We start from the raw sequence: 20543 nt of genomic DNA, 5'->3' as shown, positions 1-20543 counted from the left end.
GGGCGGGGCTCCGGGAGGGTGGGCTGAGGGGGCGGGCCTGGGAGGGGACAAAAGCGTGTTGGTGCCAAGGCTCCGCCCTGTCGGCCGCCTCCTGGGTTGGTGCGGAGGCGGTGTCAGAAGCCGAAACAGCTGGGGCCCAGCAGACATTACCAGTGTAGACCCTTGTGAGCTTCAACGTGTGAGTGGCTGTGGCGCCCCCGGCTTATCTCCCGCGTACCTTCTCCTGCAGGTAACCGCAGATTTCGAGGGGCAGCTCGGACCCCTGGCTTTTGCGGGGAGGCTCTGAGAGCCCGCCAATGGCTGGAGTGGGGAAAAAAGGAAGAAAGCTCAGATCTTGGGTCTGGAGGGAGAAATTTAGCGGCGAGCCCTGGTCGAAAGGAAGCGGGGAAAATCCAGGCTGGGAGTGGGAAAGAGACGTGGGGAGGAGGAAGGTGCTGGATCCCTGTGTATGGGAAAGAGACGTGGGGAAGAAGGTCCTAGATGCCAGAATGTGGAGAAGGCCCGCTCTTGGTCTCGGAAAGGTGAAATTGAGCGGCACAGAGTTGCTTGCAGTGACACATAGAAGGCCGGGTTTGCATGCAGAAAGGAAAATCGAGCGGTGGGAGAATGCCAGTATGCGTGGAAGACTAAGTTTTGGGTTTAGGGAGAAGAAAACGTGCGGCAGTGGGGAGCTGCATGCAAAGAAAGGTGGAAGCCATGGACTTGGGCGTGTGCAGCGAACTCAGGTGGCTGGAACTAGCAGTGCGGTAGAGTGGAAGCGTCCTCTCGGGGGCGTGGAGGGGGTGGAGTGGAGGTGGAGGAGACCCCTCCGCCCCCAAGCGGATCTCCAGTTCCCCCGGCATGCTCCTGCCGCCAGAGGTTTAAAGGTTCCTGCGCAGCAGAAGGAAGGGGTGGGCTTGCAGACCTGGAGAGAGGAGCGGAGCAAGCGTGGTTGCAGCCCTCTTGCACAACGGCCACTAGGACGCATGCAGGCCTAGAGCCTGCTGGTCACAGCGTCACCTAAGGACGTGCAAACCCCAAGACCAGCCAAGGGACAACGAACCCGGGACGCGCCCACTGACGTGCCCTCCAGTGTGTGGGCAGGCAGAGATATTTGTGCGCTCTTAACCTTTATTTGGTAGGTGCCCGCGCACCTAAAACTGGCCTTTGGTCCACTGGGTACACTCAGCTCTGTACTTTAAACCAGATAAACTGGGCTGTCTGGCCGGTATTAAAAACAGCTAAGTCCTCCTGACAGGCGTATTTTGATCGTTAAGTTTTTCTATTCCTCTTTTGTTTTGTTTTAGGAAATAAACTGCACTCATCTGAGTCTGCAAGATCGAAGGAAGTTGGGGTGATTAGAAGTTGTAAAGGTAAGAATTAGTACGTTCTCCCCTTCTGTACTTCTTGATGTGGCAATGCTGCATTTAATTGGTCCTGGAGGTCTTGAGTAGGTGGAGGCACTGCAAGGGAATGAGTCAGGGATATTTCCAACAACAAACTGCAACTGCTTCCTTGTTTCTTTCAGCGCAGCTCTTCTATGCAAGAGACTATTTTTGGCCGAGAAATTATTGTAGTTCATGAACTCTGCTTTTTAAAAAAAATGTGGCTAAAAATTTGGGGTTGATGAAAAGAAAATTAAGCTCAAGCAACTTTCTCCTTAAACTACTCTGTTATTAGTCCAGGTGTATCTTGTGCAATTACACAAGTGTGTCAGGAGATGGGAATTCAGCTGCTTTCAGAGTCACTAAACTGGCCTGTTGGAAAAGTCCTTCCTTCTGAAGTCAGGGTTTGGGTGGAGACGGAGAATCTGGGGAGCAAGGGTTAGAGAAATGAATCCAGTGGGGCCTGAAGCCTACCCCCATGGAATTTAAGTCTAAAAGAAATATTATCCGACCTTGAAAGAAACAATGGTCTACAAAAAAAACTTTACCTTTTTTTTTTTTTAAGTTTATGTATTTATTTTGAGAGAGAGAAAGAGAGAACCCCAAGCAGGCTCCACACAGTCAGTGCAGAGCCTGATGTGGGACTGGAACTCACAAACCATGAGATCATGACCTGGGCTGAAATCAAGAGTTGGACACTTAACCTACTGAGCCATGCAGGCACCCCAAAAAGACTTTACTTTTTTAGTTAGGACGTGGTAAAATTTTAATGGATAATGTGAGGAACTCCTGAAATGTTTCAGTTATGCATTATAAGATACAGAAAAATTACTGCAGTAAATGTTTGTTTTGACTGAGAAGGAAGTAGTTTTAAAAATGTAATTACTCAGGGGCGCCTGGGTGGCGCAGTCGGTTAAGCGTCCGACTTCAGCCAGGTCACGATCTCGCGGTCCGTGAGTTCGAGCCCCGCGTCAGGCTCTGGGCTGATGGCTCAGAGCCTGGAGCCTGTTTCCGATTCTGTGTCTCCCTCTCTCTCTGCCCCTCCCCCGTTCATGCTCTGTCTCTCTCTGTCCCAAAAATAAATAAACGTTGAAAAAAAAAAAAAATGTAATTACTCAGTATCAAAATTTCAAGGATGCTATATGACCTATCAATTGTATTTGCCATTAAGGAAAAATAGCCAAGTCATAACTCTTATACAATATTATGTAGGAATGTGGCCATGGAACTGTATCAAGACTAAGATAAGTTTGCTGCCTCTTGTTTTGTTTTGTTTTAAATACAAGGACAGATGTGGCAGTGGGCTCAGCATGACTGAATCATATAAAGCTCCACTATAAATTACACTTGTAAATTACATGCTGGCAATGTGGAGCCTGCTTGGGATATTCCCTCTCTCTCTCTCTCTCTCTCTCTGCCCCTCCCCCACTTGTGCTTTCTCTCTCTCAAAAATAAAGAAACTAAAAAAAAAAAAAAAAAAGGTCAAATTACTTCAGTTCAACTTTGTCAAGTGATACCACTTATAAGCCCCTTACCTAATAGTTGCTTAAAACAGTTCTCAGGCCTCAGTCTTATTGATAACTTCAGAGGATAAAAGCAATTTTCAGTTATATTGTCCTGGGGAAAGAGTTTCCATTAGAGCATCATGAAAGGGAACAGATACCTACCTGCAGTGGACTCAGGGCCCCTCCTCCTCTCTGGAAACACACCCAGGACACGGTTTTCCGTTAAGCCTCATAGTTTGACTTCTTCCAGAGTGTGTACCCTGTTCCTTCTGGGAATCAGATTAATTTGCATTTGCTACCCTCACATCCCAGGAAGACCTCTCTTCCTGGAAAATTTCCATTTCTCTGTCCCACCTTCTGGCAGCTTACATTTGCCCAGGAACAGTCCAGGAGTTAGGATACTGAGGAACAGGACAGGACATGCTTGGGTCCTGGGCAGCAGCCCTTCTATATACAGATTTTTCTGAATTGAGAAATCACTTCTATATTTAGTGTGACATCCCCAATATCCATTTTGTCTCTAGGAAAACATAATTCCACCAGAAATTTTTCATATTTTACTTTTAGTCTTAAACGTGGTTTAAAGAACTCATTGAATCCCTTCAACCATAGTTGTTTTATTTTGGTTGGTTTGTTTTAATGTGTATTTATTTGTTTGAGAGCAAGAGAGAGCATGAGCAGGGGAGGGGCAGAGAGAGAGAGAGAGAGAGAGAGAGAATCCCAAGCAGGTTCTGCACTGTCAACACAGAGCCCGACATGGGGCTTGATCCTACAAACTATGAGATCATGACCTGAGCCAAAATCAAGAGTCAGACGCTCAACCAACTGAGCCACCCAAGTGCCCCTGTTTTGTTTTGTTTTTAAATAAAACAGCCTCTTAAAGGAGGGGAAATACTAGCACCTATCATTTTGCTCATTTTGACGGTACAGTAAAATGAGAAGTTGGATGGAAGGATTCAAATAAACATGGTATTGCAGAAATAATCTCATTTTATAAGATGACCCATCAGGAATGGTGATTACATCATTAAGGACGTGTTAGAATCTGGTTCCCCCATGCTCTAGTGGGACGGCCTTGAGAAAGTTATTTTCCTTCTGTCAAAGCGGGAAAATAATTTCCAGCTTACAGGGTTGTGAGGGCTGGCTCAAAAACCACACATGAAGCACATAACAGTGCTTTTTACAGAGAACATGCTGAATTCTAATGGTAAATATATTGTTATTAGTTTTTTATGCAGTTTCGTGTTTAGGAGTCACCAAAATGTTTGAATTTGTTTTTATACTATAGTGAAATAAAGGAGAAGACCTGTGTCCTATCTTTTGTTCTTCTGAGAGGTTTCTTGAAGTCAAAATGTCTCAAAAAATCCGTGGCGGTTCTGTGGTAGAGATGCAAGGAGATGAAATGACACGAATCATTTGGGAGTTGATTAAAGAAAAACTCATTTTTCCCTACGTGGAACTGGACCTACACAGGTAAATGAATCAGTCTTCTAAGCAGCAAGCTCAGAAAGCATAATCTAAGTGATTTCAGGATATAACTAGCTGTTTCACAGAGCTAGCGCTGTATCTTAGGAATAAAACTATTGAGGGAGGGATGCCTATGCATGAATCTTCTGTTTTTTTGTTTTTTTTATTTATTTTTTGGGGGACAGAGAGAGACAGAGCATGAACGGGGGAGGGGCAGAGAGAGAGGGAGACACAGAATCGGAAACAGGCTCCAGGCTCTGAGCCATCAGCCCAGAGCCCGACGCGGGGCTCGAACTCACGGACCGCGAGATCGTGACCTGGCTGAAGTCGGACGCTTAACCAACTGCGCCACCCAGGCGCCCCTCTTCTGTTTTAATTTTAACATATTGCTAGAAAAACTGGACTTGTCATTGTTCCACAGAAAAGAATCGTGGTGGGAACAAAGATTCTCAGCTCTAAGCCTCTTCTATTTATATAAATCAGTGGTTAAGAGTAGCACAAGGTATCAGCGGAAGGGAAAATAATAGAGGTACAGTCTCTACTGAACAGTAAAGTAAATGTAGTTCACACAGTTTTGTCCTTTCTATCGCTGTTTTCTATCACTCTGCTTAACTGGTCAGTGGACCTCTCCCCCTGTTCATTCCTTGGCTCTTGCCCTTTTCACACAACTGTAGCACAGAAAGAACCCTTGAAATTATCTAACACAACCCCCACCTTTCAGTAGACAATCCCTTAAACCTTTCGTGTTCTAAAGATATGAGCCTTTGCCCTGTCTTTACCATGTTTGGAAATAGGCATGAAAGTCTCTGTGGAATTCTTTCTGCTTTGTTCCCTGTGATTTTCATAACCTTGCTCATGCTCTGTGTGCATTTGAACAAGGTAGAGACAGAATTTTTCCAACGGGGCCGTGGCTGAAGCCTGGCATGGCAAAATGTTGACCGACACAGTTCAGCCGGACTGCTGGCACTTCTAAGTGTGTTTGCGTTGACCCGGAATTATTCATAAGACTGTATCCTGAGGACCTGTTGTTTGCTTAGGTGTAGATACTTCATTCACGTGGTGTCACTAGACACCCTTTTTAATTATTCTAAGCCTCAGCCGTTGATAAGGTCTATATTGCAACCATGAGAAGAAGCAAATACCTGCAGAGGTCCACCAAGCATACAGGAAATGAAGCATAAAAAACATCATCCAAGTGGGTTAAAGAAGCATTTTATGAGCACTCTCCTGTTTCAGGACTTGACATGGCAATAAGTGAATTTGCAGAGTTCTTGCAAATTGTATAATAGCTGCAAAGAAGCTTTAAGCCTCATTAGCCTTAGGGGCATAAGGACTTTTAAAGGACAGTCATTATGGGAGCGCCTGGGTGGCTCAGTTGGTTAAGCATTCGACTTCGGCTCAGATCTAGCGATTCGTGGGTTCGAGCCCTGCATCAGGCTCTCTGCTGACAGCTCAGAGCCTGGAACCTGCTTCGAATTCTGTGTCTCCCTCTCTCTCTCTCTCTCTCTCTCTCTCTGCTCCTCCCCCACTCATACTCTGTCTCCATCTCTCAAAAATGAATAAACATTATAAAAAAGTTTTTTTGAGGACAGTCATTATGCCTAGAAGAACAGTGACTATCTGCAGAGTAAAGAATTTTGGGAGGCTCAAACAAGTTTTAAGTTGTTTCAAAATTGCTATTGTTATTACATCATGGGTTCTTTTTGAGGGGAGTGGAGTGATTTGTTTGTTTTGTTTTCTGCAGGCTATACAGGGGTCCAGACCACTTACTCATTCTTTTCTGTTAGAAATATTAAAAGAGAAGCAAAAATTCCACTACTTTGCTGGTAGATGCTGCTGATGAAAAATGGTTCCTACGAACGTGAAAAGTGCTGACTGCAGTCCCTAGTTGAGTTAGGATTAGACATTTGTAAACATTCAGCATTTCCTATGTCAGAAGATAAGAGAGTCCATGGATTTGTTAGACTTCCGTGAATTACCCAAGGTCAAAGCAGTTTGGAATAATTTTTATTTGGAAATACCTTAAGATTGCTACCTTGGCGTTTACACTGTAAGTTGGGATAGCTAAGGAAAGGAAAACAAAAACTAAAAGGAACTGAAAAACAAAGTGTTAATGGTTTCACAAGTTCTGAAAGCTGAAAAACGTTTTTAAAGCCTCAGAAAACAACACGAATTGTTATGTCACCGTTTTGTCTCTCCTGTTTTTGACAAACTGTTTCATACTTTAGATAAGCCTTTAATTGTTCTCTGTGCCTGATGAACAATCAGCACTCTTTCCAGTTCTGAATAACCTGCGGCCTGGGAGTTGGTGTATATTAAGCTATAACTCTCTGAGTGAGCTGTCACATGTATAGCTCCCAGCACTTGAATACAAAAAATCCTTTAAACCCTCTGACCCCTTTATTTTTACACACAATATTTACCAAGGAAAAAATAAGGTGCTTAGGCTTCTGTTTTTATGCTAATTTTATGGAAGGAAGTGTGCTCCTGTGCTATTATTGCCTCTTTATGGTAAAGAGCACACAAAGGGCCAGAGTACAATGCTTTCTATTCAGGTGCCTTCTAGACGTCTTCCCACACCACAGGCAGGTGAGGCCCAGAGTCTTAGCCTCTCTTTGTGCTTTGTTTGGTTGACAACCATCTCCTGTGTCCAGGGTGCGCTGACCCTAAAGGTTGGCAGATTTGGGTGTGTTTTGAGCCATCACGTTCTGCGGGGCAGGCTCCGCATGCCATCACCATGCCTATATAGAATGGTGCGTGGTGATAGAATGGTAACTAATGAGTTACCATAGACCGTAGTACCTCCATCACTCATCAGTTTGCCTGGAGAGTTACACTTCACGGTTTTTCCCTCCCAGCTATGATTTAGGCATAGAGAATCGCGATGCCACCGGCGACCAGGTCACCAAGGATGCTGCAGAAGCTATAAAGAAGTACAACGTTGGTGTCAAATGTGCTACCATCACCCCCGATGAGAAGAGGGTTGAGGAGTTCAAGTTGAAGCAAATGTGGAAGTCACCAAATGGCACCATCCGAAATATTCTGGGCGGCACTGTCTTCAGGGAAGCTATCATCTGCAAAAATATCCCCCGTCTTGTGAGCGGTTGGGTAAAACCTATCATCATAGGTCGTCATGCTTATGGGGATCAAGTAAGTCGTGTTGGCATGATTTGGTTTTCCATGCTTTTTTTTTTCATGACCTGTGGCTGCCTAGAAGTTCTGATTTTCTGTTTTATTCTTTTGGTGTCTAGTCCCTTCAAGCGAGATGCCAATTGAGAAATGTGTATGTGTATATCTGTATATTTAGGCATATTTAGGTATACCTAAATATAGATAAACTTACAGATAGGTACCTGTGTCAACACAAGTGATTTTTTTTCAGATGGGTTTTTTTCTTCCTGTATCTGTTTTTGCACTTAAACGGTATTATATTGCCATTTTTGTGTCCCTTCCCATGGTTCAGCCAGTTTAGTGGCCCTTTGCCCTGGCTATGCAATAAGATCCCTTTCTGGGTTTTTCAGTTTTCGTTTTGTTTTGCTTTTTAAACAAATGTGGTTTTTTTGTTTTAATTCCAGTGCATGAGTTTTACCCTACACCAACTGAATCAGAATTCATTCCATGGGCTTCAGGCATTTTAAAGCTCCCAGGCGATTCCAGAAGGCAGGCAGGATTGAGAACCACCAAAGATTGTACTGAACATGACTTTATACATAAAAAGAAAAACTGATGCAGTAGTTGAAAGCATTCTCTTTAAAATATTCCTTTTCCTACATGGGGGACAAAAGTATAGTTTCTGTACTTTCACACAAGTCGGCTCATTGCCAAGTTAAACAGAAAAATTGCCAACTGAACAAACCCGGTGCTGAAAGAGAGGTTTCAGTCTTTCATAAAAAGCAGCTTAATGTCTTTTTTTTTTTTTTTTAGCTTTATTTATTTATGTTGTTGTTGTTTTAAATTTACATCCAATTAGCATATCGTGCAACAATGATTTCAGGAGTCAATTCCTTAGTGCCCCTTACCCATTTAGCCCATCCCCCTCCAGAAACCCTCTGTAAAAATACGGAAGCTTCACGAATTTGTGTGTCATCCTCGCGCAGGGGCCGTGCTAATCTTCTCCGTATCGTTCCAATTTTAGTATACGTACTGCCGAAGCAGGCACAGCTTATGTCTTGAAAGAGCCTTTCAAACAAGAACCTCGAACACTGAGATCCAGAGGCTTTGACATAGCCATCCTCAAAAGCAGTGTGGCCAGGGCTGACCACTCTGTTCCTGGGGACAGAGTCACTGGGTCAGTCCTTGAGGGTCAGTTCACTCTGCTCCACCCTGTGGTTCAAACTACCCCTTCGTCCTGGCCAAACCTTTCACAGGTCCCTCCTGGAGGCCCCGGAGAGAAAATGTAGACCGCAGCGCTACAAACTCACCAATCCTGGGAATACTGCTCTTAAGTTCTTCTGAGCGCAGCGGTGTCTTTTTCATCTCCCCCATCCCCCTCCTCCCGCCTGTCTGAATTGTTTTGGTATCAGTCACTTGGAAGAATGGTCATTCTCTATTAAAGTCCAGATTGAAAATTCTAAGCCTCACGTTGATTCAACCCTAATCATTTAACTGTACATAAACCTCTACAAAGTATCCGTGGTGCTTTGGTGCCTCCATGTACTTCCTTTTGAGAAATGGGAATAAATGACCACCCATAGGGAAGGACTTTACATGGCAGAAACACACTCTCGGCAGAAAAGATATTTACAGCTCTTCTACCAGCCGTTGTCAGTGTTACTCTATACGTAGGGTTGACTGGTACCTGACTGTGAAACTATTCTAATTTAAATCATCAAAGAAGGTACAGTGCAGCAAAAGTTGACAGATGCCCAGTATGGGCTGGGCACGTGTTTCCCTAGAGTAGCTCACTCTGGTGAGCAAGATGACTGTCCTCGTAAGGTCCTTTCCTGAGGGCCACCAAAGTGTCACAGCTACTTCCGCAATCACTGCTGCTTTTGGATAAATCCTGGACTGGTGTTGGTAGTAATAACAACCATGAATTATAGTAGACTGAGTCCTGTGGGTCTAAGGATCGGATCCCAAGTCTTTAGACCCTAGATGTGTTAGATGTGTTCTCTCTACCATATCACAGTTCCTTCCTTGTAGGACCAATGTAATACTCAGATGAAATGAGATGATTGTAGTCAGTCACTTAAAGCGCCTGTCGTATAGTGAGGACAAAGCATTAGCTGTGTCTCGCCACCATCAATGTTGTAGCTAGTGTGCTGTCACCCCCCTGTGGGAAGACTTCCCTGACCTCCAGGTCATGGTCATTTCCCTCTCTCTGTCATCGTGTTGCATTTCTTATCTAAGTCCCTTTTCTGCCATTTGAAAGCTCTTATGTTGCTTCTCACTTCCGTATGTCTTTATTGGGTTATAAGCTTCCTAAGAGAAAATGCTTGATGTTATTCTCCTCTTTTTATCAATGCTCAGAAAACTGCCCTGTACATGGTAGGCAGCCAATAAATACTGGTTTTCAACGTACGCTAGGATTAACTTGCTTTGGGAAAGCTCTGGACCTTTTTTTTCCCATCTCTCAAATATATGAAGGTTGAGCCACGCTGCCCTTTTTGTCCAGGTATCTTCCAGCTCTGTATTCTGTGATTTTTGTTTTTCTTATAATTCTTGAAAGGCTATTTTATTTTCTTTATACCTTTTCCACCCCCTTCACAGTATAGAGCCACTGATTTTGTCGTTCCTGGGCCTGGAAAAGTAGAGATAACCTACACGTCAAGTGATGGATCCAAAAAAATGACATACCTGGTACATAACTTTGAAGGTAGGTCCGTCGCGAGCTCCCTCTTTTCATTTTTTACAGATCATTTAGACAACGTCATTGCTGTTTCTTAAAACTTAGTTATGTGGCTGCCAAAAATACAACCTGGAATCTACAACATTTCTATAGGACCCAAAATCTAGCATGGAGAAGTAATTGACTTCCGTGCCTTCCCACGGTGTGGAATAAAGACACAAGAGAGACTAACCACTTAATTGGAACCGCATGTGGGCAAAGACAGGTAGATACTTGCACTTCTCTTAAAACATGGAGGGAAGGTTGGCAGGAATCTGTTGTGCATAAATTGTATGAATCAGACATTAATAATCCCATGTCACCTGTCATGTAATCTGCCTGTTTGCTCTGGTAGGGTTTGTATTGAAAATGGTTGCATTATCGATGTGCTGAATTTTCTTCTTGGTCCGAGTATTTATTCGGTTTAAGTGAACGTTTGTCTTTTGCCTTTTCTTGCCCACCTGCTGTCTCAAAGGTTCGTTATGGCAAATGCCACCCAAAGTTTGCTGAAAGAACAGAGAACCCTCTTTCTCCACTATTGAAGTTGTTGAAAGCACTCACACAAACAAAAGCTCAAAGCCTACTTAGCCTGTGTTCTTGTTGCCTCCTCTAAATAATATCATTTTAATAGAATCTAGTCCTGCAGGATTTGGCCTTGCACATTTTGAGGCTAAATTGGCCCTGGGCAGTGGCACAGATTCAAGTTCTAACTTTCCGGTAATTACAGAGTTCAACTAATAAAGAGTTGTGAAACACTAGTGGTTACATGTAACATAATTATTTCTGCCAGTGGGGTATGAATCTTCAGTGTCCTCCAGGAAATTATGAGAATTCTCATTCAGTATTTGAAATGCAAATTTTTTTCAATGGCTGAGGATGGAGCACACACTTAGAGTTTAAAACACATGAAATTTTAAAAGTATGAAACGCAGGGGCACCTGGATGGCTCAGTCAGTTAAGCATCTGACCCTTGATTTCGGCCCAGGTCATGATCTCACGGTTCGTGAGTTTCAGCCCTGCATCAGGCTCTGCACTGTCAATGCTTGGGATTCTCTCTCTCTCTCTCTCTCTCTGTCCCTCCCCTGCTCGTGCTCCCTCTCTCTCTCTCTCTCAAAATAAATAAACTTGGGGCGCCTGGGTGGCGCAGTCGGTTAAGCGTCCGACTTCAGCCAGGTCACGATCTCGCGGTCCGTGAGTTCGAGCCCCGCGTCGGGCTCTGGGCTGATGGCTCAGAGCCTGGAGCCTGTTTCCGATTCTGTGTCTCCCTCTCTCTCTGCCCCTCCCCCGTTCATGCTCTGTCTCTCTCTGTCCCAAAAATGAATAAACGTTGAAAAAAAAAAAATTTTTTTAAAATAAATAAACTTAAAAAAATAATAAAAGTGTGAAAGACAGCCTAGATATTCACCCCCTCTTGAGTGTATTTCTGGTTCATATCAGTAGTTTTTCGTATCTTGATATCTTCAGGATCCTATAGACCATGTTTTTCTCTCTTCTATTGCCCTTTCAAAACAAGTTAGAATGTCCTTACTGACAGGTGACTTTGTTCCAATCACTTGCCCCAGGAACTCATGGAATATTCACGTTTGAAGCCTGGCTGGGACTTTTGGAAGCCTGGGCCCAGACACGGGAGCTGGGGATTGGGTGCTTGGGTGGTGGTAGGTGGATTTGGACTTGTTACAACTCTACCCCATTTACCCTTCTCCTTTCTCCTCTCATTGGTGTCCCCCCAACAGAAGGTGGTGGTGTTGCCATGGGGATGTACAATCAAGATAAGTCGATTGAAGATTTTGCACACAGTTCTTTCCAGATGGCTCTGTCTAAGAGTTGGCCTTTGTATCTGAGCACCAAAAACACTATTCTGAAGAAATATGATGGACGTTTTAAAGACATCTTTCAGGAAATATATGACAAGTAACTACAGTTCTTTCCTTTTTTCCTTTTTCTACAATAAGCTGGCATTTGTAGTATAGAATTTGCATCCTTATCCCTTTGATTCTGGGACAAATGGAATGAAAACCATCTCTGTCTCATAAAGTTAAGGGCAAAACTAAGATTTAACAGACATGAAACAAAAGCACTTCTGAGTTGCTTTTACAAGGTAAATGTTTTCAAATAAGGGTCCCACATTTATTTTTTTCAGAGCCAGAATTGTTTAATATTTGAATGCAGGTGCCCTGTGACTGATAGAAAGTTCTAATTTTTCGGGGCACCTGGCTGGCTCAGTTGGTGGAGCATGCAACTCTTGAACTCGGGATTGAGTTCAATCTCCATGTTGGGTGTAGAGATTACTCAAAAATAAAATCTTTAAAAAAAAGAAAGAAAGAGAATTCTGATTTTTCAAACATATGAGTTTCTAAGTTGGGCACGTTTTCACTCTTTCTGAAGCCTGTTGTGATTTAGAGCTCTGCGGGGACTATTTGAACTCAAGTCTATTTTTATAACAGCTTCAGGTTGAACAACACGGGAGCATGTGTTAACTTTTAAGATGGCACAACTCCCTTTCAGGTGCACGTGTTGAGGCCAGGGCTTGGATTTTAGGTATCTTTCTTAAGACATCTTAATTCCTCTTCTGCTACCCATCCATACCAACTCCAGGAGCTGTCCTAGTTTCCCGAGAGATACATTATTACATTCTTAAAGTAAGCTATGTCTCTAGAATCTGATCAGCAGTGTAGTGAAAACTAAAAATAATGCTGGGGACATTCTCACATCTCTGCAAAGGAGGTGAAATTGCTCTGACAGGCAGGGGACTTGGGGGATCACAGCTAGAAAATGGGCAGGATTTGAGCTTAGGTCTATCAGCTTCTCAAGTCTGTGCTGCTGCCACTAAAAAATGCTGCTTCTAGCCCCATCCCCACCCCCTTCAGAGAAGCAGGTGCTGTCCCTACCAAAACCAGTTCCTTTTTAATTCCCTTTTCTCTCTTGCTTCTTAGGCAGTACAAATCCCAATTCGAGGCCCAAAATATTTGGTATGAGCATAGGCTCATTGATGACATGGTGGCCCAAGCTATGAAATCCGAGGGGGGCTTCATCTGGGCCTGTAAGAACTATGACGGCGATGTGCAGTCGGACTCCGTGGCCCAAGGTAAGGAGCTGAAGGACCAAGTAGAGGTGGAACTCAGCCTGCATCATGTTGGTCATGCGGGATAGTTCTCTAGTTCGCAGCCCATTGTTTGTAAAATCACAAAGTGTTAGCAGTGCAGGCCATTCTGTTCCATCTTCTCGGCTGACACAAGGAATTGAGCAGAGAAGCCCCCGGGCTGTTCACAGAAATTCCAAGAACCGGGGGCTCCATGCCAGAGGGAAGGGCCAGATGGGCAGAAACTCTCTCTGCCCCGATTGCTCCAGTACCAAGTTGCCCTTCAATTTCAGTTACCCATGGCAAACTCGAATCTTCCCTGATAAATGGCGTGTTAACCTTAATTATGTTTGCTTTTCCCCAGGAAGTGCTACTTTTTCTTTTCTCTTATGAAAAGTTAAGTATCTCCTACCAGTTTGAAAATCAGTAGATGAACCCAGTTAAAGAGAAGTTTGATGTCCGATAAATGACTTAGACGACTCTCTTTACTCTCCTTCTGTTTCTCCACATCCTCCTAATCCTTTGTGCTGAGTACATAGAGGAAGGAGTGGTGCTTTACGAGGGTTCCACGGTGGATAAGGGAAACTGTTCCTTGTTTTCTTGGATTTCTTGGAAAGGGACCCAAATCTCTCCACTGTTTCTAACTGTCCTTGTAGCAGCGAAGAGTGTCTCTGGAGGGATGTTGTCAAGATATTTCAAAGGACTTTGGAATAGGATTTCTGAAGTGCTTTGTCCATTAATGCACTGACGAGATACCTGGAGCAGAGCCTAGAGATAAATGTGACCTCAGTGCAGCTGAACAGTCAAAAGGCAGCAGGGCCTTCCTCACGTGCATTCTTTTCTAGAGTATGAACTACTTTGGACTCACACCATTTCTTGTCTCCAGTTTTGACAGTGGTACTGAGTGTCTCCTAGTATTAAAGATCGACAGACTCACTATGGATATGGTTCCTGACCTTCTCCAACCAGTAAACATTTGAGAGTCTACTAAAGCCTCAGACCAACACAATGATATGAAAGGAGCTACTAATCCCTTGCAGAAGTTTGTAACGATACTCAAAGATGAGTTTAAAAGAAAACAAACAAACAAACAAAACCACTGTTTATTTGTGTACTATCAAGCCAGAAAACAAAAGTAACAGCCTATGATACATTTGCATTATTAACTCTACAGAGGCTATTGGGAGGTAGCAAAAATGGAGAAAAATGTTCTTTGAATTCAAGGGTAAAAAAAAATGAATAAAACATGGAAAATCAATTTTCTGGACTTAAAAGCAGCAATGTCCTTCTCTGACAGAGTAGGACTGTTTGTGGGGCTGTTACAGACAGCAAGGGCAAGAGGGATGTGCTTGGATCATCTCATCCTGTTTTCAACCTGCTGTTCTTTCCAGTCTCCGTGAATCTGAGCAGAAAGATGGCAGGACACAAATCCCATTAGTCTTTATTTTCCCAGAACGGCAGAGCATCTGCACATACGAATAGCAGCAATATACTGAGAGCTCTTACTCTGTGGCAGGTACTATTCTAAGGAATGTTAATATATAGTCTTTTCACATATATTCACAAATATATGTATATTCATCTAATTCTCACAACAACCCGATGAAGGAGGTGCTTTTATTCCCATTTTACAGATAAGAAAATCAAGCCCCAGTAGCGAGGAAGTCCCAGCACTAGGGTGCAGTATAAGCAGGTGGACCCTGAGCTCTCCATCATGGGGCAGGTGCTTCTGAGATAGATAAGTGAGGAAGAAATGCAGCCCCTCCAGACTCCCTGATCCTGGGGTGTGGAGCAGGGACCGTCTTTCTGAAAGGCAGAAGGATCGGTGATGACTACACATGCTTATGTTTATTTGCTTTGCTGAGACCTCTCCTCTCCGAGAGACCCAGTGTTCTTCCCGCACTTGTACCCAGTACTTCACGCTCTGCCGCATACAGGTTATGGCTCCCTTGGCATGATGACCAGTGTGCTGGTTTGTCCAGACGGCAAGACAGTGGAAGCAGAGGCTGCCCATGGGACTGTAACACGTCACTACCGCATGTATCAGAAAGGACAAGAGACGTCCACCAATCCCATTGGTAAGATTGTGTTTTGTGCTACGTTGATTTCCAGCCAGAGAGTGGAGATCTCTAAAGGAAATCAGACATGTTCCTTTGGCTACCCAATGCTTTGTATATAAAGTCCTCACCAAGCATCGGGTCTGTTCTAATAAGAGCTGTTTGAATGTGCTATTTTTTTTTTTTAATTTATTCATTTATTTTGAGAGAGAGGAGGGGAGGTGGGGGTGGGGAAGAGAATCCTAAGCAGGATCCACACTGTCAGGACAGAGCCCGGTACGGGGCTCAATCTCACAAACCTGACCTGAGCCAAAATCAAGAGCTGGGCACTTAACCGACTGAGTCACCCAGGCGCCCATGAATATGCTTCTTGAAATATACACAATGTAGTATATGCTTTTCCGTTTTGTGGTAGAATGTACATTACAGAGAAGAATGTTGTCAGCAAGCATTTTCCTTTTCCTTTGGTACAGCGAAACATCCCAGATGGCTAAGAATCTAAAAGCCACACAGATAGTTCCTTCTAACTGGGTTTCAAGGGCAGCACTTTAAAAAGAGATTACAGCTTGGAAAGAGGAAGGGAGGCCAACATAGACAAGAGAGAGAAGAGATTGTAACCTGTTCCAAATTAGTAAATCCCTTAAGCTTCAAGTGCTACAAGCACACTGTGAAAATGTGCTTTAAGGCTCTAACAAAACCCAAGACATCTCTACAAAAAGACAGGCATTTTTTAAAGTTTCTATTCAGTAAAATATTTCCAATTCTTTTTTTTTTTTTTTTTTTCAACGTTTATTTATTTTTGGGACAGAGAGAGACAGAGCATGAACGGGGGAGGGGCAGAGAGAGAGGGAGACACAGAATCGGAAACAGGCTCCAGGCTCTGGGCCATCAGCCCAGAGCCTGACGCGGGGCTCGAACTCACGGACCGCGAGATCGTGACCTGGCTGAAGTCGGACGCTTAACCGACTGCGCCACCCAAGTGCCCCTCTTTTTTTTTTTTTTTTTAATGCTTATTTTTGAGAGAGATGGGGAGACTGAGCACGAGCCGGGGAGGGCAGAGAGAGAGGGAGACACAGAATCCGAAGCAGGCTCCAAATCTCTCAGCCCAACGCAGGCCTCAAAATCATGAAGCACAAGATCATTACCTAAGCTGAATTTGGGTGCTTAACCGACTGAGCCACCCAGGCACCCCAAAATATTTCCAATTCTTATAAAACTTATAGCCTATGTGGGTAACATCTAATGGAATCAGTCACCTAAACAAAAAGAAAAAATAATTGTTCTGTTTTTGAGAATTGTGAAACATTTGGGAATCCCTCTTGGTCTGGTCTGAGTGCTGTTTTGTTTTGCTTTTTTAGCTTCCATTTTTGCCTGGACCAGAGGATTAGCCCACAGAGCTAAGCTTGATAACAATAAAGAGCTCAGCTTCTTTGCAAAGGCTTTGGAAGAAGTCTGTATTGAGACCATTGAGGCTGGTTTCATGACCAAGGACTTGGCTGCTTGTATTAAAGGTTTGCCCAAGTAAGTATGAGATACCCTGAGCCCCGTGGCCAAATTACCACTTATCTTTATTGGGCTCAAAAATATCAGTGCTTTTCAGAAATATACAAATTGTTATTTACTACCTAGTTCAGAGGTCAACAGAAACTATATGTAAAGTGTCTACCGTAAGCATTTCAGACTTTGTGGAACATAGAGCCTTTTCAAAACTATACAGCTATTGAACTTTGCCACTGTGGAAGGAAAACAGTCACCAATGACACAGAAGCTAATGGATGTGGCAGTGTTCCAATTAAACTATGTACAAAACCAGGCTGTAGCCTGGATTGAGTCCATGGGCCAAACTGCAGTTTGCTGACCTCTGATCTAGTTGACAGTTATTGGATGACAAGGATCTGTTTTTATTTAACAAGAAAGTATAGGCGGTTGAAAGAAAGGGACCTCCAAGGCTATTGTTTTCTTCAATTTACAGATAAGAAAAGTAACAGCACAAGTATTAGATGCCCACTGGTCATAGTCCCTTTCATAATTATCCATAACCAACAGTCAGATATTCAAGGTCTATGTATTGCCCAGGATTTTTCTGAGAACATGGTAACCCATATCCCCGCTGGATTGGCTGCTAATCAGAGAAACCTCTCCCTCAGAGTTGCTCACTATGACTCACTTCAGGAAACCCTACTAAAATTTAGCACCCATTTCATGTCCCCACCATGCATGCTCAGAGATCTCAGTTCAGGTCAGTATCCCTCAGTGATGGAGATTCACTCAGTCACTATTTCTTTCCTAAATTTCCAGCAGGAAGACAGTGTTCCAAATGTTCTTATCAGTTTGTGACCTTTGTAGCCTACTTGAAAAAAACATTTTTTTAATCTTTATTTTTGAGAGAGGGATAGAGAGAGTGCGAGCCGGGGGAGGAACAGAGAGAGGGAGGCACAGAATCCAAAGCAGACTCCGGCTCTGAGCTGTCAGCACAGGGCTCGAGACGGGCCTCGAACTCACGAACCGTGAGTTCATGACCTGAGCCGAAGTCAGATGCTTAACTGACTGAGCCACGTGGGCGCCCCATCTTTGTAGCCTATTCAAATAGGCACCTATCAGCATGGTTATGTTAGCCAGTCCCTTATATATACATTGTTTTTAAGTAAGACAATGATAAAAATAAGAGCGTTAAACCTTTTTTCAGGACATGTAACAATTTGTGGGAATGTAGATAAAAGCATGGCTGTACCCTGAATAGGTTTTATTCTTTTTAAGGAGGCTCATGCCTTATCCAGTAAGTGACTGCGGCCAGTGGTTTTGTTATTTTTAAGAAGAGGAATAACAAGTGGGATGATTTCGGTCTCCCAAGCATTAGTCTGAACTGAACCTCTCTGATAGTTTCACCCCCAAAGACTCAGGGCAGGAGACATCCTATGAAGGTGCGTGCGGGCCTGCTGCCAATAGCCCGGGTCAGCCCCATCTGCTTTGGGCACAGTCATCAGCCATACATTTATAGCTTGTTAATATTAAGTAGTTTTCTTCTAGACATAAATAAAATGTCACCTACGTAGCATTTCTAGGACTTTTCCTCTACTTGCTCCCAGATCACAGACCAACTAATTAACCTTCTTTTCTTTTTCCTCCTTTATTAGTGTGCAGCGTTCTGACTACTTGAATACGTTTGAGTTCATGGACAAACTCGGAGAAAACTTGAATATAAAACTAGCTCAGGCCAAACTTTAAGGCCGTCCCTCACCTAAGGAGGATATGTGTTTTTTTTGGTAACTAGGTCCACTGGTTTACATTTTCCTGTATAACACTCAAGGGTAAAGGTAAAATCAATTTTGTAATTTGTTTAGAAGCCAGAGTGTATCTTTTCTATAAGTTTACAGCCTTTTTCTTACACATATGGTTAGGCCACCCTCGTGAACGTGGCAAGGGACTTTTTTAAATTTTATTTTATTTTCTACTAGTAGCCTAGGAATTACTTTAATACTCATTTGTACTCATTGTCACTTTTTCTCATGTTCCCATACAAATGACCAAAATGAAGAGTGCTTGCAAGGGTAACCTCTAGTCATAGTATCGTTCCCTAAAACATATGTGAAGTAAAAATTCACTCCCTTCCCCACTCTCCGTGGCCCGGGCGCTGGGTGGTTTTGGTGTTTCAGATGTCCCATTACGGGAGGTAGAGCTGTTATGTTAAACTTGCCTGTAATTTGGGACGAAGAGCATAGGTATGACTAAAACGTGTTGGAGATGCCACAGTCACTTTTGTAATGAGCTCTTCTTGAATGTTTGGAAAAAGTTAAATATTTTTGAGGCCACCGGAGCATTTGTAATCCAAAATAAATACTACCTGGGGGTTGTCCCCTGTGTTTGTCTCATCCTCCCAGCCTTGTGTGGCCTGAGTATTCTGCCACCCTGAGCAGCGTATTTCTTCCAAGTGCAATAATACAAGCTGTACCTTTTTTGGACTTCTGTTGGCCTGTTTTAGTTCCCTTCTATAAAATGTGATTTTTCAGAAGTTGATTATTAAACACTATTCTAGTCTGTTCTTCATCTGAACTGTTAATGTTAATTAAAATCAAGTGCTAACGACTAGTCTTGGGTTTTTATTTACTGAGTATATTTTAGGTACCAGGCACCATGCTAAGTCCTAAGCACAGGAATTCGATCTTAAAAAGTCTCTGCCCTGAAGGAGTTTACTGTGGGGAAAATGGGTATGTGAACAGTAAGAGGTAGATCCTACCGTGAAGGGGAAAGAAGACCAAAGACAGAACAAAGGGGTAACTGGAATATTAGGGAATCAAGTCTGGGCACATGGTAAGGAGTATAGGTATGATCATGTAAGCTAATAGGAAGCCAGTGAAGTGAATAGGAAGTCAGAGAGGGACATGATCATATTTTAATTAAAAAAAATAGCACAGCTTTTATGAAGAACGGATAGTAGTGGAGGAGGGAGTGGTGGCCACAATCAAGGAAGGAAGGCCAGTTGTAAGGGTATTGTAATACTTCAGGTGGGAAATGATGAGGTTCTGAACTGGGGCAATGGCACTGGGGATGGAGGGAGCAGGGTCTCCAAGAAGAGGAAAGAATGGATGGGGATTGGTGGGTCCCAGGGGACGAGGGAAAGGAGGTTTCCCACCTGGAGAAAGGCTGGTCAGCATCCCAGCATTACCCATGTACTATGGGGAAGGAAACAGGCCTCCAGAGGCGCTTTGATCAGGCTTACACGATACATCAATGGCCATTTTGGCCTGGAAGCCAGGAATCCTTGTAGCAAAGCTCGGGCTCTTTCTCCTAGACCTGCCCTTTTGCAGGTTTAGATGGAGGAAGAACGCATCACATGGAACAGAGTGATGACATTGGATTGGATGAGTCCCTCCAGCACTCACAAACATCCTGAAGATCAGATGAGTGATCATGGCTGCAAAGCCCCGCCCCCATGTCTGTCTATCAGGATCTGTATTTGGCCATGAACCAGTTAATGTCCTAAAATAATTAGCAAATGAACAGCTGCTGACCAATACATCCAGAGGCTGATGATTTATTTTGTAACAACATCAGGATCAGAACCGTTTACCTGGAAAATGACTGTTGGCTTTGCAGAACACTGAAGGCGGCAGGATGCAGGGACAGAAAGCAGGGGTTCCAGACTTTGAAACTCCCTAAATTGCAAGCACTGTTTCTTAAGTAGAATTTTAACTGAGAATACTTAAAAATTAATCTTCACAGTTAGAATCACAGCTCCCCTGTACT

General features: G+C 43.5%; 1 protein-coding gene and 1 non-coding gene across 4 annotated transcripts; one reads left to right on the top strand and one right to left on the bottom strand.

Annotated features, from left to right (window-relative positions):
• Window positions 1–27: 27 nt before the first annotated feature.
• IDH1 (isocitrate dehydrogenase (NADP(+)) 1) lies at window positions 28–19385 on the top strand. 3 transcript variants are annotated; one of them, XM_045481009.1, is made up of 10 exons: window positions 28–229; window positions 1287–1352; window positions 4158–4342; window positions 7195–7486; window positions 10046–10151; window positions 11897–12074; window positions 13097–13248; window positions 15180–15320; window positions 16658–16820; window positions 18434–19385. In XM_045481009.1, exons 3-10 carry the CDS (start codon window positions 4221–4223, stop codon window positions 18522–18524), a joined length of 1245 nt encoding a protein of 414 aa, XP_045336965.1. In that variant the 5' UTR covers window positions 28–229; window positions 1287–1352; window positions 4158–4220; the 3' UTR covers window positions 18525–19385. The 3 variants fall into 3 exon arrangements, with proteins under 3 accessions (XP_045336965.1, XP_045336963.1, XP_045336964.1); XM_045481007.1 differs by having other exon boundaries at window positions 58–178; XM_045481008.1 differs by lacking the exon at window positions 28–229 and adding an exon at window positions 837–1117.
• Window positions 8389–8493, bottom strand: LOC123600123. The gene has a single exon (XR_006713502.1). It is a non-coding gene; the product is annotated as a U6 spliceosomal RNA (small nuclear RNA).
• Window positions 19386–20543: the final 1158 nt, after the last annotated feature.

Source organism: Leopardus geoffroyi, chromosome C1 (assembly GCF_018350155.1).
Source record: "Leopardus geoffroyi isolate Oge1 chromosome C1, O.geoffroyi_Oge1_pat1.0, whole genome shotgun sequence".
In the NCBI taxonomy this organism is placed as follows: domain Eukaryota; kingdom Metazoa; phylum Chordata; class Mammalia; order Carnivora; family Felidae; genus Leopardus; species Leopardus geoffroyi.
Note: the sequence above shows the minus strand (reverse complement) of the source record. Positions and strands in the feature narration are given on the sequence as shown.